The 22,043-nt window shown below is 40.6% G+C and overlaps 2 protein-coding genes and 2 long non-coding RNA genes across 5 annotated transcripts; 3 read left to right on the top strand and 1 right to left on the bottom strand.

Moving 5' to 3' along the window:
- Positions 1-665: 665 nt before the first annotated feature.
- LOC121987536 lies at positions 666-7,544 on the top strand. Its single transcript, XR_006113647.1, has 4 exons — positions 666-716; positions 816-887; positions 7,335-7,406; positions 7,515-7,544. It is a non-coding gene; the product is annotated as an uncharacterized LOC121987536 (long non-coding RNA).
- Positions 7,545-9,276: 1,732 nt separating this feature from the next.
- LOC121986770 (probable LRR receptor-like serine/threonine-protein kinase At1g51820) lies at positions 9,277-14,105 on the top strand. Its single transcript, XM_042540710.1, has 7 exons — positions 9,277-9,371; positions 10,559-10,698; positions 10,802-11,076; positions 11,947-12,040; positions 12,127-12,316; positions 13,565-13,893; positions 14,032-14,105. The coding sequence occupies exons 1-7, from the start codon at positions 9,277-9,279 to the stop codon at positions 14,103-14,105; spliced, it is 1,197 nt and encodes a 398-aa protein (XP_042396644.1).
- A 472-nt stretch (positions 14,106-14,577) lies between these two features.
- On the bottom strand, positions 14,578-15,377 carry LOC121984659. Of its 2 annotated transcripts, none has more exons than XR_006112959.1 (2): positions 15,257-15,377; positions 14,578-15,150 (listed from the first exon to the last, which is right to left on the bottom strand). It is a non-coding gene; the product is annotated as an uncharacterized LOC121984659 (long non-coding RNA). The 2 variants fall into 2 exon arrangements; XR_006112960.1 differs by having other exon boundaries at positions 14,578-15,147.
- A 5,212-nt stretch (positions 15,378-20,589) lies between these two features.
- Positions 20,590-21,735, top strand: LOC121986769 (NAC domain-containing protein 48-like). Its single transcript, XM_042540709.1, has one exon. It carries the CDS (start codon positions 20,590-20,592, stop codon positions 21,733-21,735), a length of 1,146 nt encoding a protein of 381 aa, XP_042396643.1.
- The last annotated feature ends 308 nt before the right edge of the window (positions 21,736-22,043 follow it).

The following is a 22,043-nucleotide window of genomic DNA, read 5'->3' as shown; positions in this document are numbered from 1 at the left end:
GAGTACAGAGTGCCGGTGGCCGTCATGCAGACGGCGGTCACCCCCTCCGGCTTCGGCGGCATCACTGACATTGCATTCGAGTGGGACTTCGCCGACACCGGGTTTCCTTACAATCAGTTCTACGCCAACTTATACTTCTCCGAGTTCGACGCCCTCCTCCCCAATCAGTCCAGGGCCGTCGACATCTTTCTCAACGGCGAGATCTGGCAAGCTGACTACCCCCCTCCCTATCTTGTGGCGGGATTCGTCTGCAGCGTCGACCACCTCAACCAAAACAATACCTACTATTAATAATTTGCTTGTATGATAGGATATGTTGATGGCATAAAACTGCCTGAGTTCAAAATAGTCTGCTATTAGATTTACAGCAGGTTATGTTCTTTAGTTTTCTATGTAAGACTTTGCTATTCAGACAAAAACTAACAATTTCTTTTCAGATCTATTCTATTACTTTCTTAATTGGGTCGTGGTCATGCTTGCTTTGTTTGTCTTTTTTTTTTTAATTTGCATGGATCTTCACAAACAATAGTTAATGCAATGTGCTGATTGATTTCTTTGTTTATTGGCTATTGATAACTAGTTGATGCCATTAACGCCGTCAAGGCTCAATATGAAGTGAAGAAGCAATGGACAGGTGATCCCTGTTCACCAGTGGAATGTAGATGGGCTGGTTTGAATTGTAGCTATATTTCAGAGCCCCCAAGTATCACAGCTGTGTGAGTTATCCACTGAAGAAAAAAAATGATTATTAAAAAGATAACTGTTCTAAAATACTCAAATATTTAAATTTATAAGATTAATTTGATTGCTTGCAGAAATCTGTCTTATAGTGAACTGACTGGTGAAATATCCCCTTCCTTCAGTGAACTTTCAGCAATCAATTATCTGTAAGTGCTGATGCTTTATGATAAGTACCATGATTATATATTTATATACTTGCACCTTGACTATGAAAGTAATCTTGGAAGTCCTTTCCTTTCTGTGTTTGTTATTGAAGGATACTTATATAATTGTCTTGGTTCTGAGTACTAAGTACTTAAAATGCATATCTTGTGCAGATACTGGAAACCCCAAACTTACAGATAATTCTATCTACCTATAATGTCTTATCCTATTATTCTTTTTTTCACAATTGGAGCTAACATAGAAAATGCTGTGGTTATAGTAGGATCGGTTGGTGTCTTCTGAACTTCCGGCATGCAACTTTGAGTTTTCTGCAATACTTGTAAATTTTGTATTATTGTCCGCTAAAATTTTTATATTTTTTACAATTAAAGTTCATTTTTGTAACTAGTACTCCACGGTTACTTTCTCAAAGTACAAACTACTATTTATTGTTAGCTTCTCTTCTGAAATTTTCCACTTATGTTTTATGTCCATCTTACATAAATTATCTTACAGAATAAAGAGAATGTCATATCATCATTCTTTAATGTTCATAATTGTACGCATACAATCATTTCATCAATGGTATATAGTACGCATTTCCATTTGGTCATTCTAGATTGCCAATCTTGACCATATTTGTAATACCCCGGTTCTGAGATTCTGGTTAAGTATGACTTAAAAGGTTAGATGGTACTATCCATATCACCAAGGTGCACCTTCCTTTTCGGAAGCCCAAACTTAAGAACTCCAAAGTTAAGCGTGCTTGGTTTGGAGAAATCTGAGGATGGGTGACCTCCAGAAAGTTTTTCAGGGTGCGTGCGAGTGAGAACAAAGCACGCTGAAAGGACCTCTGGTGGTCTGTGGAGCTAGACGTCAACCCGATGGCCAATTCTGGTGGCGTTCCCGGTTCGGTCCGGGTGGGGCCCGCTCGGGCCGGGGCGTTACAGATGGTATCAGAGCCACCTTGCGACCGTGAGTGCGCCTGTGGCAGGGGCACCACCTAGCGAGGGAGATTCTGGGATTTGTCTATGGTGTGATTCGTGGTTACACAACGAGGACGTTGTGTCTTTAAGTGGGGGTGATTGTAATACCCCGTGCTCCTGTCAGGAAGTTGAGAAGATGAACCTGCCGGTGTGTCGTGTCTGGAAGGTTGAATGCATCCCTATGACCCGGTGGTGGGTTATCTTCGGTGTTGACCAAGTCATCCAAAGTCCCCTGGTCAACGGTACTTGTAGCCAGCGACCAGGTTGCCCCGGTCTCTGGTACCCCGATGCTCGAGGCGGGTCCCATGAATATATAAGTAGCCGCATAAATAGAGCAATAAAATAAGTGACGAGTACGAATAAGGAGTACAATAACGTACCCTGGCCCCGGGGGGGGGGGGGGGCGCCCTCGGATGGATGGGTAAGCTGATCGCGGTGCTGATCGAGTCGTCGTGGCTGGGTATGAGTCAGCTGAAGCGCCGAATCTGTAATCTGTGTATGATGCCAAGCTCCATGCCTGCCCAGACAACCAAAGGGAGGTGGACCTTGTTCAACTCCAGTCTAAATGTTTGGTGTTGTGATCAGTAAATTGTGAAGTTTGGCTTCTCATTCTTGTTTTCTCTTTGAACTTTCACCAACCATGAGTCAACGAGTCATCAAGAGTGTGAAAGCATGAGCATAAAATGGAAATGGCCAGTGAATGACATCAAATTTTAATGATGCATGGATTGACTCCAAAAATGCTGGATTGCTGTGAAACTGGAACTTCTCTTGAATACGAAGATGGATGTCAGCGGTCAGCAATGAGAAAGCGCGACTTTCCTAAGGAGGTAGACAGCCAAAGAAGTAAAGAATAAAACACAAAAGACTATGAATCAACTTGGCCTAGGGTTTACGACGTAGTGTCCACAGCTGATCTCGATCCGCCACCCTCATCAATCTCATATCTTCCACGCAAGGCCAATCCACAAAGGGGAGTAGGAGCTTGTGGCCGGTCTATCCGGCGGCATCGTCGCGAGGAGGGGGAGAAGTCCCACAGCAGAGTCGCGAGGGGGAGAAGTCCCACAGCGGAGTCGCGAGGAGGAGAAGGGAAACGGTGGCAGCCGGCGGCCGGTGTCAGCGCTGGCGAGGAGTGAGGAAGAAGAAGAGCGATGGCGGCGGGCCACAAAACACGAAACGGCGGCAGCCGGCGGCCGAACGTGTGACCGCGAAGATACCGACCGGACGATCGGAAGAATGTCGATCAGGTGAATAGATGTCGGGCGAATGATGCCAAGCGGACGCATCACCCGTGAACTGAATGGAAGCGTAGTCCGGGAAATGCAGGCGCATGGACGCGAAAGTCTTTAGCCGAGCGGGCATAGCGCCCGTGAGATATCCTAGTCCGAAACCAGTGGACCTACTCTCGCCCGCCATCATTAAAGATGTTCGACCCCGAACGGGTGAGATAAGAGATCTGATAAGCTAACCCGAGCCTAGTGACGACCACTCGACCCCGAATGGGGGAGATACAATATCCGAAGCTGTTCCGAGACCAGTGACGATCAGTCGACCCCGAACGGGGGAGATACAATATCCGAAGCTGGTCCGAGACCAGTGACGATCAGTCGACCCCGAACGGGGGAGAAACAATATTCGAAGCTGGTTCGAGACCAGTGATGATCACTCGGCCCCGAACGGGGGAGATACAATATCCGAAACTTGTCTGAGACCAGTGATGATCACTAGACCTCGAACGGAGGAGATACAATATCCGAAGTTGGTCCAAGACCAGTGACGATCACTCGACCCCGAACGGGGGAGATACACTATCTGAAACTGGTCCGAGACCAGTGATGATCACTAGACCCCGAACGGGGGAGATACATTATCCGAAGCTGGTCCAAGACCAGTGACGATCACTCGACCCCGAACGGGGGAGATACAATATCCGAAGCTGGTCCGAGACCAGTGATGATCACTAGACCCCGAACGGGGGGAGATACAATATCCGAATCTGGTCCGAGACCAGTGACGATCACTCGACCCCAAACGGGGGAGATAGAATATATTTGATAAGCTGGTCCGCGACCCGTAAAGACACTCGACCCCGAACGGGAGAGATGGATGCTCTGATAAGCTCAACCCCGAACGGGGGAGAAAGAATATCTAAAGCTGGTCCGAGACCAGTGAATAACGCTCGACCCCGAACGGGGGAGATAAAATGCCTGGCGACCGCTCGACTCCGAACGGGGGAGATACATACTCTGATAATCTCGACCCCGAACGGGGGAGATAGAATATCCGACGGACTGGTCCGCGAAGGCAGGGGTTTAACGTCGCCGCTCGACAGTCTTCAAGCCGGGAGCCGGTTCGACTCTAGAGTTTAACGTCGCCGCTCGACGGTCTTCAAGCCAGGGTTTTTATAGTCGCCGGTTCGACTCTAGAGTTTAACGTCGCCGCTCGACGGTCTTCAAGCCGGGGTTTTTATAGTCGCCGGTTCGACTCTAGAGTTTAACGTCGCCACTCGACGGTTTTCAAGACGGGGTTTTTATAGTCGTCGGTTCGACTCTAGAGTTTAATGTCGCCGCTCGACGGTCTTCTAATATAACTCAAACCCGGCCAATTGACGCGGGAGTCCCTGACAGAGCTCGGGGCTTGGATAATATACACCCGGCCGATCGGCGCAGGGTCTTAATCAACGAGCTCGGGGCTCAGATAATATACACCCGGCCAGTCTGCGCGGGGTCTTTATCAACGAGCTAGGGGCTCGGATAATATACACTCGGTCGGTCGACGCAGGGTCTTCGTCAACGAGCTCAGGGCTTGGATAATATACACCCGGCCGATCGGCGCGGGGTCTTCATCAACGAGCTAGGGGCTCGGATAATATACGCTCGGCCGATCGGCACGGGGTCTTCAACATCGAGCCGATGGTTCGGATAATATACGCCCGACCGATTAGCACGGGGTCTTCGACATCGAGCCGATGGTTCGGATAATATACGCCCGGCCGATCGGCACGGGGTCTTCGACATCAAGCCGATAGCTCGGATAATATACGCCCGGTCGATCGACACGGGGTCTTGGGCATTGAGCCGGTGGCTCGGATAATATACACGCCCGATCGATCGGCACGGGGTCTTCGACATCGAGCCGATGGCTCGGATAATATATGCCCGGCAGATCGGCACGGGGTCTTGGGCATCGAGTCGGTGGCTCGGATAATATACACGCCCGCTCGATCGGCACAGGGCCTTCGACATCGAACCGATGGCTCGGATAATATACACCCAGCGGATCGGCACGGGGTCTTCGACATCGAGCCGATGGCTCGGATAATATACGCCCGGCGGATCGGCACGGGGTCTTCGACATCGAGCCGATGGCTCGGATAATATACTCCCGGCGGATCGGCACGGGGTCTTGGACATCGAGCCGGTGGCTCGGATAATATACACGTCCGCCCGATCGACTCGGGGGCCTTTGGCATCGAGCCGGTGGCTCGGATATGATGGAAACCCTGCCGATTGACACGGGAGTCCTCGCTCGAAAAACTATGATAAATTCTATGACCGAAAGAGGATATATAGCTGAAAAATTAACCTACCGACCAGCAGAGGATCTGACTCAATTTCTCGACTCCCGAATACCCGTGGAGTGAGGAGGATACGATATACTCGTCGAAACCCCTCAAGGCCATGAGGTGTCGGAACTTTCCGGGTCGTCCGTCTTCACGTTCCAGACCAGGTGCGTTCCCACAGACGGCGCCAAATTTGTTCCTGTCGGGAAGCTGAGAAGACGAACCTGTCGGTGTGTCGTGTCTGGAAGGTTGACCGCATCCCCATGACCCCGTGGTGGGTTGTCTTCGGTGTTGACCAAGTCATCCGAAGTCCCCTGGTCAACGGTACCTGTAGCCAGCGACCAAGTTGCCCCGGTCTCTGGTACCCCGATGCTCGAGGCGGGTCCCACGAATATATAAGTAGCCGCATAAATAGAGCAATAAAATAAGTGACGAGTATGAATAAGGAGTACAATAACGTACCCTGGCCCCGGGGGCGCCCTCGGATGGATGGGTAAGCTGATCGCGGTGTTGATCGAGTCGTCGTGGCCCTGACGAGTAGATGGGTATGAGTCAGCTGAAGCGCCGAATTTGTAATCTGTGTATGATGCCAAGCTCCATGCCTGCCCAGACAACCAAAGGGAGGTGGCCCTTGTTCAACTCCAATCTGAATGTTTGGTGCTGTGATCAGTAAATTGTGAAGCTTGGCTTCTCATTCTTGTTTTCTCTTTGAACTTTCACCAACCATGAGTCAACGAGTCATCAAGAGTGTGAAAGCATGAGCATAAAATGGAAATGGCCAGTGAATGACATCAAATTTTAATGATGCATGAATTGACTCCAAAAATGTTGGATTGCTGTGAAACTAGAACTTCTCTTGAATACGAAGATGGATGTCAGTGGTCAGCAATGAGAAAGCGCGACTTTCCTAAGGAGGTAAACAGCCAAAGAAGTAAAGAATAAAACACAAAAGACTATGAATCAACTTGGCCTAGGGTTTGCGACGTAGTGTCCACAACCGATCTCGATCCGCCACCCTCATCAATCTCATATCTTCCACGCAAGGCCAATCCACAAAGGGGAGCAAGAGCTTGTGGTCGGTCTATCCGGCAGCATCGTCGCGAGGAGGGGGAGAAGTCCCACAGCAGAGTCGCGAGGGGGAGAAGTCCGACAGCAGAGTCGCGAGGAGGAGAAGGGAAATGGCGGCAGCCGGCGGCCGGTGTCGGCGCTGGCGAGGAGGGAGGAAGAAGAAGAGAGATGGCGGCGGGCCACAAAACACGAACCGGCCTCCTTTCTCATTCGTGAACAGTGCTCTTTAAAAGAGCCAAAACCCTTAATGTGTCCAAAGACCCAAATGCCCCCTTCCTTCTCCCTAACTCCTCCTATGCCCTGAGCTGCATCCGGATCACCCCGGTTTTGAGATTCTGGTTAATTATGGCTTAAAAGGTTAGATGGTACTATCCATATCATCAAGGTGCATCTTCCTTTTTGGAAGCCCAAACTTAAGAACTCCAAAGTTAAGCGTGCTTGGTTTGGAGAAATCTGAGGATGGATGACCTCCTGGGAAGTTTTTCAGGGTGCGTGCGAGTGAGGACAAAGCACGCTGAAAGGACCTTCGATGGTCTGTGGAGCTAGTCGTTAACCCGATGGCTAATTCTGGTGGCGTTCCCAGTTCGGTCCGGGTGGGGACCGCCCGGGCCGGGGCGTTACAATATTGCTTATCATCGACCCTTTTTGTTCGTGCTCTATAACTAGACCACCACTATTGCGTGAGACCTACATGTGTCTATGGAGTCTACACCAATTTGATTAATTATGTGTAGAGTACTGATATGATATTGTTAGAGATGTGAACTTTTCTTGTACCTTGGATTCTTTGTTCAAGGGATGACTTGGAACTCTAATTTGGTTGTTAATTTCAGGGATCTATCTTACAATAACTTGACTGGAATGATACCTGATGTATTAGGAAAATTATCCCAGCTTAAAGTTCTGTAAGTCTTACACCAATGGTTTATTTACTATCTATTTTCAAATAGCAGAATCAATGACACAAGATCTCTTCTTGATATATTAAGTTTCTTTGCTTTTTCTTCCCTTAGATATTTAATGCAAACCAACATTGATAAGACGATACCTCCTTCGCTTAGTACAAGAGTGAATGATCGGCTGCTACAGATTATGTAAGTGTTTGCTATAATTCCTTCTGTCAAACTTTGACATCAATGTTCTCTTAAGAAATCTTTCTTCCTACTATTAACTGATTTAGTCAATTCTTCAAAGCAAATTTTATCTCTCTTAATACAAGGCACCTATTAGGATGCAGAAATTAACTTGTTGACGTGGGTTAGTTGGCACATGGACAGCTTAACTATGATGATTTCAGCAACATGTATCACATTAGACGTGTGCTTCTTGGCATCTCATATTTATATTTTTTCCACTTCCATAAAGAAATAGTAATATACATATGTATTCAGAATCAGTATAGTTATGTCTATTCATGAGTAGAATCCTAGTATTGCTGAAAGTGAGTAGCTTATCTCTCCACCTGGCCATGAAATCTTTTCATTCTCCTTTTCATAGTTTAACAATGAATTGGGACTGCCTGGAGCATGAAATTCATGCTACTGCTGATTTCTTTGTTATTGGGCCATTTTAGGTTATTTATATGGTACATAACCACTGAATCCCAAATCAAGATAAGTCTTTTCTGGATGTCAGGGCATATCTGTTTTACATTTTTTACTTGCATTACAAAAGGTAGATCCACAAGTGATCACGGGTAATAAATACTTAGTTAGGTTCTCACTATTTTATTGGAATGGTTGTGAAATTGAATTTATTAGTTCACAACTTTACAATGTTCAAAAATTGATTGAATTTGTTGGTTTGATCAAGGAATGCTGTCAGATATACACCCAATTGATCGGTCATGAAAAACATGATTATGAATGGTTGTTGATAAATATATTTATAAAATAATCTTTATCAGAGTTGCTGGTCAAGTTATTTTTACTATCCTCTTGGAGAGAAGCTATAGGGGTCTTGTGTGAGGCATGTCTCTTAGGCTAAAAGGAAAAAAATTAAGTTTGTAGTGCAATTCATTGCACTTTATGGATTGGGATATTGAGTCATTTAGTAGTAAATTAGTAATTAATATGTATAAAGATTGATGAATGAAGTACTAGAAAGGATGATAATTTACAACAGTTAGATGTAGTTCCAATTGATATAAAAGAGAGGTATATAGTTTTTTTTAGATAATATGGAAATATTCAAAGGTGGCAAATAAACTCTATTGTTAGAAGTGAAGGTGTCAAGAGTAGTGAGAGATCAAAGAAAACTTTAATTGGTGTCATAAAATATGATTTTAGTTGATTTGGATTTTGTTAGTGGTATCCGTTGCATAAAGCTAACTGATAAAATACATATAGTTCACCCTAGTAATTGGTACAAACATGACTCGGTGAGGAGGAAGAGGTATATTTGATGTTTTTCATCATTCCTGGTATAGATAACTTTTCCAATGTGTACCAAGCTACTAGGACAGTTCGTTATACCATAAAAATAGTATCTTTAATATCATCATAGCCTTGATATAATTGTAACTTTGGAACACTGAAGCAAAAAGAGTATAGATTGATCCAATCCTCTTTCATACCAATACATGTAATGCTTAGGCCCTATGCAATTGGGTGAAGGGGCACAGGGGCGATGGTAGGAAGGAAAGAGAGAAGAAAAATATTTTAAACTATGTTTATTTGGAGGGAAAGAATCAAAAACTACAAACCTTCACTTTGTCCATTCTTCTCAAATCAGGGAAACAAGATGAGAGAGAGGACAATATAGCTCGTCAATCCGATGGGAAGGCCTATTTCCAGCAGGTCCCAAATTGTTGACCAAACATCAATTCAGGAATCTCATGGTCAATTGGATTGCCACCGGTCCAAAGACGGGCAATCAATTGATCAATCAATTTTTGTTTTAATTTTTTTCATATTTGTTGACTTCTTTCAGTCAAAATAAACAAGATCGAGGAATCCTGTTTCTTGCTCTCTCTGCCCTCCACTTTCCTATACCTTCAATTTTTTCACCTCTCCCCTCACCCTCCCCCTCCCCCTCCATCCCTCCAAATAAAAAGCCGATAAAGCAAACTATTGCAAGCAAACTAATTAAGTGCCCTTTCATCTGGACCCACACTTTTTGGACCTATCTTTTCCTGGAAAAGTATCCTTCTTTTTTAATCTAGTTTTCCTTCAAAATTTTCAGTTCTTTTAAGGATGTTATGTTGATGGAACAAATATCAACACATGAACAATGCTAGTTTTTCGAGTAGGAAAGGAATACTGCTTTTGTTTTGGGGATGATTCACAATTTCACAGTGAAACTATGTAAATTTCTGATTCGCAAAAGTAGCTGTAAGAAAGGGTGTCTTGTCTCTTTGTAGGCTTTAAAAGCCTTGTGCATAATCCAATCATGTTGCTTAATAGGTTATCAATGGATGGGACTTCTGCAGCCCCCCTTCACATTTGTTTGCATATTCATGCAAAATCTCAATGCAACTTAAAAAACTCTAGATCCTACTAAATGGTTATTTAGGTGCCACGGTGCCACCAAATAGTTATCAAGGAACTACCAAATAGCTATCAAGGTGCCACCAATTTAGAACGCTGAAAATTTGAGCATATCTTTACAACCCCTATGTGCGACTAAATAGTTATCTAAATGTCCCTAAATGATTTTCTAGGATTCTACGTGCCACTAAATAGCCATCATAGCGCCATCAAATAGTTATCAAGGTGTCGCTAATTCCAAATGAAAAAAAAAATGAATTTATCTTGGAAGGTCCCACCAATTTAGAATACCAAACTGTTTACATTTTAGTGGCACCTTGATTATCATTGGATGGCACCTAGATAACTATTTGGTAGCACCTAGGGATTTTGAGATGTGTGCACAAATCATCTGTAAGATTCGTGCTTGAAGAAATAGCCTAGCCCTCTTTAAATCAAACAAACGTGAGAAGGGGACTACTTAGTATTCTTGTTTGTTATCTACCATATGATATTAAGTGCTGATAAATGAGTATTCCTTCAATTGGTTTCTGAATCTGATCATTGCTGCTTAAATTGCTTGGTGTCAGATTTGATAATGCTCCTCCAAGCCCACCTCCTTCCCCCAATAATAAGACCATTATCATTGTGATATCAGTAATTGGTGGGTGCTTTGTGCTAATAATGGCTGTGGTATTTGTTTGGTGGTGCATTTGGAAACGTCATCCAGGTAGGTAAATCTGGGTGACATGCTTTAATTTCAATTTTAATTCCTTTCCAAGATCCATAGGCTTTCATATGGTGTAACCATTATCTCTTGGTTGGCAATACAGGTTCAGTCCCTAATCCAGGCAAAAGACATCTTGAGGAAAAAAATAGTCTATATGATACACCTCATCCTCCACAGCCTCATCCTCTGACAGCAAACCCTCATATAATGAGATTTTCATACACACAGTTGATTGGCATAACTAACAATTTTGCTAGGAAAATTGGGAAAGGGGGATTTGGAGTTGTGCTTCATGGTTGTTTGGAAAATGGAAAGCAAGTAGCTGTCAAGTTGAATTCTCAATCATCACTGCAAGGGGAAAGGCAATTTGTTGCTGAGGTAACTAATTAAGCTTTCCAAATCTTTAAAAGATCAGATGTCTTGGAGCATGGATGATCTGATGAAATTTATGCATCTAGTGTACTTGGTAATTAAGATCGCATGCTTCCTTGAGCTTAAAATTGTCCAGGGAGGACCATGTGGGGCTCAACATATAGTTCATATTCTTCAAACTCTCAAATTTACTTCTATAGCATCTAAAATGTTGGGTCCTTTATCTGTTTTCTTATTTAATATCACATCATTGCATAGACCATGTTGGATACTATTTTGTGTGTTGTGTTGCAGGTTCAGAATTTGACAAGAATTCATCATAAAAACCTGGTTGAATTGATTGGATACTGCATTGATAGAGAAGGCCTAGCTCTTGTTTATGAATATATGGCTCAGGGAAGCCTCATGATCATTTGATAGGTTATGCAACCATGGCATTACTGCTAAATAATTCTTGCAAGTAGATTATGTTGATCAATTTTTTGGTTTCCTTGCTTTTCTTTGTTATATAAAGAAAAAAAAAAGAGAAACATCTGACATAGTGGTTATTAGCTGTTAGCTAAGCTTTGACATTAGGTTGTGTTCTGATATTTAAACTTCCAACATATCTCAAAAATTTGATAAAGGTCTTTCCTTGGGTATCTATAGGATAAGCCTTTAGAAGAGGTAGCAAACTGTTTCATAAGTTTTCACATATTTGATTCTCTCATCAAAAATCACTGTTACATTCTTCTTGTTTAGTCACTAGAATCTAGGTAGACCATAGACAAACTACTATACCTATATTATACTTGATTAGGCTTAGATAGGTACGGTAAAACATAAGATTGATCATATGCTAGTTATTCTCATTGATTCTCCTGAATGGTTGCTTAGGCATTTCTATTGCATCAAATGACCATTACAGGTAAAGCTGGTAGAATCTTGTCTTGGAGAGGACGACTCGAAATTGCTATTGGAGCTGCAGAAGGTTTAGCTGAAAGCACTATGCATGTCTCACTGACTTAGCACAATAGCTTTCATCCAACAGCTAACTCTCTGTTCAACATGATCTAGGGCTAGAGTATCTGCATCATAAGTGCCACCCACCAATAATTCATAGAGATATAAAGTCATCTAACATTCTCTTGGGACTAGATCTAGAGGCAAAGATAGCAGACTTTGGATTGTCCAAGGCTTATAAAGGTGATGATGAGACTAATGTGTCTACAAATGTGGTCGGAACACCTGGATATATTGATCCTGAGTATGTTTTCAAGTCTCTTGTTTAATTTTGTTGAATTGTCATTGCATGGTAAAACATATAATCCATTAAGGTTGGTAAACCAAGAGTCAAAAAGAACAAATTATTTTAATACAAAGTTTGTTCCTTCCAACAAAGTAAAAAAATAAAAATAGATGCCATAATGGTTTCCAATATAAATTTAAAAATTGATCCCTTGTTTGATAATTTGAGCTTTAGGATAAGTAGTTAGCTAATTAATTTAACATGGTATCAGAAAAAATGTTGATGGGTCCAAATCTCTAAGAAAAATCTAAATCAAGTATCCCACCCACACATGAAAGGGGAGTGTACAAAAAAGGAATTTAATCAATTCATATGTTGGCTTTGAGTCAATCAAGTCAACTACCTCACTCACACATGAAAAAGAAGAAGTGTTAACAATACTTTTAGGGTAAGTGATTAGTCAATATATCTTACAACATTATGTCCTGAATGCTGTCTATTGATACTGGAGATCTATCCATGATTGTCTTCCGTTATTTGAATTACTATTATACCATTTTTGGCAGTTAGCTATTCAGATAGCAGAATAGTTTCCATAACCATTTATTTCACCTTATTTTTCATGTCATTCTTGTGAATAAATTAATTATTTGATCAAAATTATCAGAAAAGATAATTGATTATCTACTTACATCCATAAATGTTGTGCGTCATTGCTTTTCTGGAATTATTTTACTAATAGTTGTCTTCTCAGGCTTCACAACGTCAACATTCCCATATGCCTGATATTGGTTACCCCAATTATAGTCACCAGTCTGCTAAGCTTGGTCCTGGCTAGTTTGTGCCAAATTTTGTAGTGAGTTTGAATTCCGTAGTTCTGTGTTGCTTGTGAAACAATGTCAATGTAATATATAATATTTATTCAGAAGAACAAAACTGTACATAGTCATGATTTTTACGTTTGCATACTTCTTTGCCCAGCCTAAAATAAGCTTCTGATAATATCTGCTTCACCCAAAGCATACTGATGTCATCCACCACAGTCTTTGAGTGAACCATCTTTCCAATCTACACTTACTTGGCTTAGTAAAACCTCTTGCTTATCTTGATCAGTTTTCATTTCCTATCATAGCTTCTCTATAAGATGCAAATTGCTTATTGTACACCTTCCATACTCCATTGAAGTTTATAGAGATGCTTTTTGGCTCATGAATTATGATAGCATGAAAAAGTGCTCATTTAATTTCCTTGCTATCCTCTGTTTAGGTACCATAACACTTTGCAGCTCACTGTCAAGAGCGATGTATTTAGTTTCGGGGTGCTTCTTTTTGAACTTTTAACGGGTCAAATTCCTCTTGTACCCAGCTCAAGAAAGCCTCATATAATGCAACGAGTGACTTCAACGCTTGTCAATGTGCCTATAGATGCCATTATGGATCCAAGATTTGGAGGACAATTCGATGCCAATTCTGCTTGGAAGGTCGAAGAGCTGGCAGAACAGTGCACTCAAGCATCAGGAAGCCGGAGACCAACAATGACTAAGGTTATACTTGAGCTGAAGGATAGCTTGGAACTCGAATTTGGTCGCCTAAATAGTAAATTCAAACACAGTGAAGATATTAACACAAGCCAGATCAGTTCATTTGAAATTGGAGGAGACACACCAGGACAATCTCGTCCATTTGCAAGATAATTCTCATCTAGTTTCACATTCAGGTGTTGTGTTGTTTTAGTGTGGAAAAGTAAAGTTGTGGAGGATGGAATGATTGCTAGTTTGGTTTGGTTTGTCATCAACATTCTTGATTGAGTTGTTATTTGCCTTTAACACTCCCTGAAGGGTGATTGATCTGTAACAAGCTCCATTTTCTTCCACTGTGTCAATCGAAGTCAATTGCATTGTGACTAGGCTAGCAAGGTCATTTGGAAACTCAAACCTAACAATCTCGATCAATTGCACAAATAAGCTCTTCATGGCAACAATAATGAAAGAGACCAAAAATTTGAGTCCATATACAACAACGAGTCTCTTCCAAGAACTTTTAACCAGAACATTTGAGATGAGATATTTACTTGCATTCTCAATTTGAAAGGCACTGGAGGATGAAATATTCTTGCACACGAGTGAGCATTAGTTCATTCTCTTTTTGCCAGAGCATTAGAGTTGGTGTCATATTATGGCAACAAAGAAGGTTAATCTAAAGCAGTCATTCATACACCATTTTAAGCAAACCGAATTCAGCAATCACATACATGATACAACTATCCTATGACAAGAAGCATCAAATAAAGTTACATCAATTAATATCTCTAATATCTCTCTTATCTTAATCAAAAGGTTGATATAATTTCCTAAAATATTATGAACTACTACAGAATGGTTTAACACAACAATTCCAACTTCGAAGCACGGGAGTTCACATGAATCATAGTTTACTTGGTCAGCAAAAACTATCAAAACTTGACAATGTTTCCCATTTAATGAGTAGTTGATTGTCCCGTGGATTCTTCTTACTCTACAGTTATGCTCCCTTAAATTACTTCATCCTCGCAAATCGTTAGAACTTCATCAAGATAAAGAACAATTTGTTTCCAGTGTGTAACCTTTGATCTTGGGCCTCTACAAAACAGATTAAATGCCTTGTTAAGCTTGCGAGAAAATTGATGTGAACAGGTACAAGCATGGATTACAAACATTCCGACTTCACATTAGCCCACATTCATAAATATGAAATCATTGTTTACTTCGTCAAGTGTTTGAGCTTCACAGATTGATAGAGGTTAGTTTCAACAGCTCAGCTCAGCTAATTATGTTCATTGGCTCTCTATCTTCTTGCACTGTCCATAACATTCTACTGAAACAGGTTCAGAAGTTGATAGCTGTGTCACCTCAGTTACTTCTTGAAGGGAATACTTACTTAAACAAACCCTCAGTAAAAACTCCAAATAATATCAAACTACCTCAGTGCAATGCTAATTCACAGCCAGTGGAATTAAGGGGACGAGATGATCTTCATAAGGCAAAACATAATTTGGAGCAGCCAATAGAGGATGGCATTGATGGAGTCCCAGTGGTCCCAGCATATGAGGATGGATCAAAAATGAGTACACAAGTTCGAGTTTCAAAAGTTGCGCAAAACCTGTTATTCCTTCTTCACTGCCAATGGTTCCTGATGACAAGCAAAGTCCTTGGTGTTTTCCTCCTTTGGCAAATCAATGGCTAGTTCCAGTTATGTCACCATACTCGGTATTCTATTTCGATCATAAGGGGTTATTCTACTTTGGATTTATCCTCTCTTCTCTCTTGTCTAGTTGTCCCTCTCCTAACCTCTACAGCTCTGGTGGTTCTAGATTACAAAATTATCAAAGATTGTACATCTTTTCAAATTATTGGATGAGGAATATTGATCCTAAACAAACATTTGTACAATAACAAAGGCGCTCTTATAATGATTCTCTCATTAAAATTCATAATACATGTCATTTATCTCTTGCAGTTCATAAGCTTTACCAAATAATATCTGCTTTAATGGTTGGTGTAAGATATTACATTGTGGTAGGTCAATATATATAAAACATATCATATTTAGTCCATATAACAAGTACCCTACCTAACATTGGCCAATCCTCAGTCTATCCTATCTTAGTTTTTATTTCATAAATTACTCGATCTAATAATATTTTATATATTTTATTTTTCAATTTTTAGCCTAACATGGCATGACTTAATCTCACCACCACCCCAAGCATTCAAAACTATTGAGCTGAGTTGAATAAAAAAATCAATATTGGTACAAAAGATGGTTCTTGGTTCAAAAAACTGTCTTCAAATCTTCAAAAGAATACTATTTTTTGGCCTAATGCATGTTAAGCTACCAAACTAAAAATATATGCATCACTTTTGTGCCCTAGACTTGTTTTTATTTATTATTTGATTATTCAGAGACTTATTGTGAGCTATGTGTTATGTTTTGAATTCAATTATCAATATTTGAGTTAATATATAAACGCATCCCTTGAATCTTGACTATTTGCTGGCCTTTATTATTAGGTGGGTTTTGATTTTCATTGGATGGAGGTTTGATTCAATGTTGGTGATTGAATGAAGTTTTGGCCATGTAAGGATAAGGGTTAATTCTCAAGTCAAATAGAGAGAAGGGTTAGTTCAATTAAGAGATGTGCTCTTATGATTGATGTATAGAGAGTAAGGGCAAGGTTCAATGTGGATCTTGAGATTATCGCATTGTCTTACATATTTAGTTCATAATTTTTGCATTTTAATGTACCTTGAATTTTATGAGACATTGTGTTATGGTAAGAGCTATAAGATGTGATATTTAGTAAAGAAGTGTTATATTGGGTTGTTCCTTTCGAGTATTAATGAATATTCAATTTAGATATTTGAGTATCTATTCTGTGACATAATTACTTGTGGTTCTTCTGTTTAAGAAATGAAAAAAGAGAGTACATTTTGTTGTTTCTGTAATTTTACAAATAATCTACTGTTAGACTTATTGTGAATTTTTCATTAATTGTTATTTTTTTTAATTAAACTTAATATTCTAGAGCAGGGCAGCCTTGACTCATGTTACATGTTGGTTTTTTAATGAAAAGATTCATTATAAATTTTGCAAACAAGCAGTTTTGGGGAGATATTTTGTATGTGTTCTTTGAATTATCATGTCACGGGATGCAAGTCATTCAATCCTAAAGTTCAGCCCAAGATCAACTCGTGAGTTTTAATTTGTTAGTTACTTTGTTTACATCTCCAAATATAAACCTATAAAAATTAGAGAGCCAATTAAATTAAATTTTTAAAGCAAAACATTATAAAAGTATAGCAAGCATCTTGATTAATAATTGTTTTTTCCTAATACCACAATGAATATTGTGCGACAGAGAAGAGTGTTGATTCTTACAACATTCTAATAAGGTTAGTCCATAATTTTCCAAATCCAGATTACTTAATGCTCCTAGGAAATCCAATATCGAACCTAATGTCCCTACATGTCCATAAATATCTCTAAATGAACCATGAGCAGTTGAATAAGATTGGCACGAGTCGAATGAAACCAGCACAAATACACGATATAAATTAATTTGAGTTTCCCTTGCCATGGTTTAATTGGTCCTCTTTGCTGTTGTTGAGAATATTCCTATCTCAGTCAAGTTTGGATACTATCCACAAGCCTATCTCAATTGATGCCAGTAAAACTATGTCGGCAAGATTAGTTTTGTGGCATTTACCAATGCCTAACAATATAAATAATAGTCAATTGTTGAAATAATAAGTTTCAGTCATGCCAACTGATACCAATTGGCACTTTGAGACAGTGATGTGATATGTGTTTCATTGATCATTATATTTTTCCTTTTACAAGTTGCACATGAATTTTGGTGTATCATTGGAGGACATCAAAGGAGATTATTATGCTAGTTGTACGCACAAAGAAGCATACCTGCTTTGACAATTTTTTCAAAAAACAATTACCCCTAAAATAAACTGAAGATTAAGAATTAAGATGAAAATTTGATACTGTCATTATGTTTAGCCTATACAGACTATAGACCATCAAATTTTTAATCAGATTTAAGAGCAAGTATACTGAATAGTAAACATAACCAAGCACCATATAAAGAACTAAGTAGGTACGATCATGGCAATGAAAAAAGAATGCAAATTTGATGTTTGGAAAAAGAAACAGACTAGAATATCACTTACAAGCCATTTATCGCGTGCATAAAGAACTGTGTTTAGCATGTTCTCAAACAACAGGAAATAGCCCATCCATTCAGAGATGATAACATCTACATGAGCCACTGGAAGCTCAATGTCTTCAACTTTCCCTTTTAGCACAGTTATAACTGTATAGATAAAATATGATGAATAAGTAAGATGGAACTTAGGAGTGCAATCATCAAATATAGATAATCACTGGTCACCATCAGAATATCCATTTGTTCAAAGTATTTCTTTTGCCATGTCAGCCATTTGAGAGCATCCACCTGCACATCAGATTTAACACAATAACACCAATCTAATCAGGGGAATAATAAAACATAAGAAGAAAAACTAATAAGTACATGAACGAAACATTTGTTGTTGTTTCATGTGCCAAACAAAACATTGTATTCTAAAGTGCTATGCTATGCAAGTAGGAACTAGCTAACTTGGTTCATGGAAGGGCACACGAAGAAAAAGGTGGATACTTAAAATTTCACAGTCAGAAAGTCTATACTTGTGATTACTCTCTGTATATTCTGTGTTGAGCAGCATGATTGATCTAGTGACATGGAGGTCTAGAAAACCTTTCAAGATGCTCTAAGAACTAGTTAGGGAATAGCTGCCATTTTCCCATTACTCGATAGCTCATTTCATATATATGATATGATTTCCAGCTATTTGTGGACCTAATTCATTCCAGAGAAGGTAATTCAGAAAATGGCTTAATGCATATACATGTTTTGCCCCTGCTCTAGCACAAAACAGAGACAAAATTCTTGTTCTTGCACCCACATCGAGGACAACCTTGTTCTTGAATAGAGAAACGTATTCTGATAAATAACATTCTGATATGTTTTTGTCCTAACAACATCCTTTAACATTTCTTTCCGGACAAGAAAGTTAAGGGAATCCAATGCATAAAAAAAACAAAGATAAATGATTTCAAAAGAGAATAAAAGAAAGCGAAAGTAAATAACAACAGATAATCAAAAGCGATGAAAATCCTACTATTAACAATGATGCCCAGAAATTTAAGCTTATAACAGTGGACTAAGTATACTTCTATGACGCACACCAAGAAGCTCAGGTCAGACAGATGCATCCCTTACAACATTTAGTTTAGACTAATAAATATCCCAAAGAAATAACAGAACTTTTTTTTGTCAATAATAATGCTTAAATTTGCATAAACAATAAAAAAAACCATTCAAGCGCTTCTGAGAAACCTACTTAGCATAGGAGACAAGTTATACAAAATAGAAGTTCACTAAAATATTTGGCAAATCAGGAAAAGACACAGGTAGATCAAAACTTATTGAGGCTCTATCCTATACATTTAATCTTACGTTTCTCAAATGTGCCGCATCCCTTGACTGTTTGTTATGTCTAATAAGGTCTATTATTAGCTTGTAATAACCCTTCTATGCATGATAAGATCGTTATGATTTCCAAACCAATCAAATAATATTCAGCAGCCACTAGTAAATCACTATAACTGGCAGTTGATGTCTATTGTTAGGAAAAAGAAAATGAGGAAAAAAATGCAGAGAATCATAACAAGAGAAAGAAGATAATATTGACCAGTATTATTGTCTCTCTTTCATTTTATCTCCAAGTGATTGCTAAACACAAAGGATCAGAAACAAACAAAGAAACTGTTTGCCTACTTAAATATAAGTTAAATTTCAAAAAATCAAAAATATAAAGAATTTCACTAAATAGAAACATTACAATATCACATACATGATGATGGCAACCTGTAGTAGCTCATGAATCAGAAATGAATAACTAATTTCATGGATAACTGCAAATAGAAAGACAAAATAAGGAGTCAGTTCCCATAGTTAACTTGTCCATGCTTAAATTATCACAAAAACAAAATTAAAAATTTCCAATTAGACAAAAAAAAAAACTATAAGGTATTTGTTCTAGCTTCCCCAATAATAATTCAAATGATCTTTTGATACAACGTCAAGGTTATACAGTAGGTTTAGTTATTTTTAAAAATATTTGATAGATTCGTAAAAGTTATAAAGTATATAAAAAAAATAAGGGGAAAAAAACCCCTTTTTTTCAGCATTGAGCCTTAATAATTAAGGCAAGAATCTGGTAGGAGAGAATGAGCGGTACTGAGTGGGGATAGGAACGAAGTAGTCGAGTTTGGAGCTCTCGGCCTTCTCCTCCATCTCCTCGCCGTCCACCCCCATTCTGTCTCCCTCGACGCAGGCGGTGCCCAGGGCGAGGCCATGGATCTTCTGGCCGTCAGCTTCAGCTTTGGTGCCGCCGCTTTTTCGCCGTCCCATGGAAGTGAAGAGAGAGAGAGAAAAACTCCTCGGCGGCCGGGTTCAATTTGGAAAGCAAGTGGAATAGCTTCACCCCCACCTCCTGGTATTCGACCGGCGCCGCCTGCTGGCCGAACTGATCCTCCGCCGCGATCTCGAGTTTACTTATAGGGTTTCGTCCTTCGACCGGGTCAACGGATACTTAACCTGGCCCGGACCCGAACCATATTTATTACACTGAAAGCGGCACTCCGACCAGACGACGACACAACGATCGGAAATTCGGAATGGCGACGACGACGGGCGGAACGGCGACGGCGATTCCGATCGGCTACCGTTTCCTCCCCACAGATAAAGAGCTCATTGTCGATTATCTGGCTAATAGAGTAGCTGGAAAGCCGGTGCCGTCCACGGCGGTCGTCGAAGCCGACGTCTACGGCACCGAACCGTGGAATCTTTTGAGGAATGGCGACCAAGAAGGTTACTTTTTCGCCATGAGAAAGCGCAAGAACGCTGTCGGAACCAGGGTGGATCGAAGGGCTGGAACAGGGACTTGGACCCTGTACAGTAAGAAAGAAGAATCTGTGACCACGCTAGATGCCGAAGGACGGGAGATCGCCGTGGGTTGCAAGAGCAGCTTGTCTTTCAACGACGGCAAGAGCAAATATTCAGGTTGGATCATGCACGAATACGAACTTGTCTCCGTCGCCGGCGTCTTCCAGACCCAAGTACTCTGTCATATCAAGAACCGGGCGGGCAAGATGAAGAAGCGATCGGCCGCTGACATTCCGACGACGCGACCGCATGAGTCCGCTCTGTCTCCTGAATGCACTACACAGACGCCGCCCAAGAGATCGTACGAGGCCGCTAACTTTCCATCTGCTCTGTTTCCTGAATGCACTGCACAGCCGCCGCCCAAGAGATCGCAGCCGCATGAGGCCGCTCTGTTTTCTGAATGCACTGAACAGCCACCGGCGAAGAGGGTGTGTAATTGGCAGCTGCCAATGTTTCTGGAACCGTCTCCTTCTTCTTGTGATGAGGACCAGGCGTTCTACGCCCAGCTTCTTGCCTCGTTGGTTCAGGAAGGAAATGAACGCAGTAACCTCCTCTCTGCTTCCGTGCAGCTGTCTCCTTCTTCCTGTGATGAGGACCAGACTTTCTGCACCCTGCAGCTTCTTGCCCCGTTGGTTCCGCTCGAGGAAGAAAATGAAGGCAGCAACTTCCTCTCTCCTTGGATGCAGCTGTCTCCTTCTCCGTGTGATGAAAACCAGACATTCTGCACCCAACAACATCTTGCCCCGTTGGTTCAGCTTGATGAAGAAAACGAATGGAGTGACTTCCTCTCTCCTTGGGTGCAGCTTGGACAAGCAAGTGATGCTTTTGGCAGCGAAGACCTGAATCAAATTTTGTTGGGTGATGAATTTGATATCTGATGTACATTAGCTGAGAAAAATATCTTTTTTTATTATCTTTTTTATGATTGTGTAGTGGGATTCAGGATTGATGATAAATCTGATGTGCATAAACTAAAAAGACTTTTTTTTATTACTTTTTAATAATTGTGTATTGGGAGCCTTCAGCTGATCATATTAAATTTCCTCATTTTACATTTACAATTACAAAATACATCTCCATGAGCCACTAGAAGCTCAATCTCTACAACTTTCCATTTTAGCAAAGTCATAACTGTATAGATAAAATATGACAAAAAGGTAAGATTAAACTTAGGAGTACAATCAGT

Source organism: Zingiber officinale, chromosome 5B (assembly GCF_018446385.1).
Source record: "Zingiber officinale cultivar Zhangliang chromosome 5B, Zo_v1.1, whole genome shotgun sequence".
Lineage (NCBI taxonomy): Eukaryota > Viridiplantae > Streptophyta > Magnoliopsida > Zingiberales > Zingiberaceae > Zingiber > Zingiber officinale.
The sequence above is the reverse complement of the archived record's forward strand: the minus strand, read 5'-3'. Positions and strand labels throughout refer to the sequence as shown.

Excerpts from the sequence above, each read along its gene's own strand:
- LOC121986769 (XM_042540709.1), top strand. The coding sequence starts at position 20,590 with ATGGCGACGACGACGGGCGGAACGGCGACGGCGATTCCGATCGGCTAC.
- LOC121986770 (XM_042540710.1), top strand. The coding sequence starts at position 9,277 with ATGGGAAGGCCTATTTCCAGCAGGTCCCAAATTGTTGACCAAACATCA. Across the intron at positions 12,041-12,126 it reads TGCTATTGGAGCTGCAGAAG|GGCTAGAGTATCTGCATCAT; the intron begins GTTTAGCTGAAA and ends AACATGATCTAG. Across the intron at positions 13,894-14,031 it reads CGAATTTGGTCGCCTAAATA|TGTGGAAAAGTAAAGTTGTG; the intron begins GTAAATTCAAAC and ends GTGTTGTTTTAG.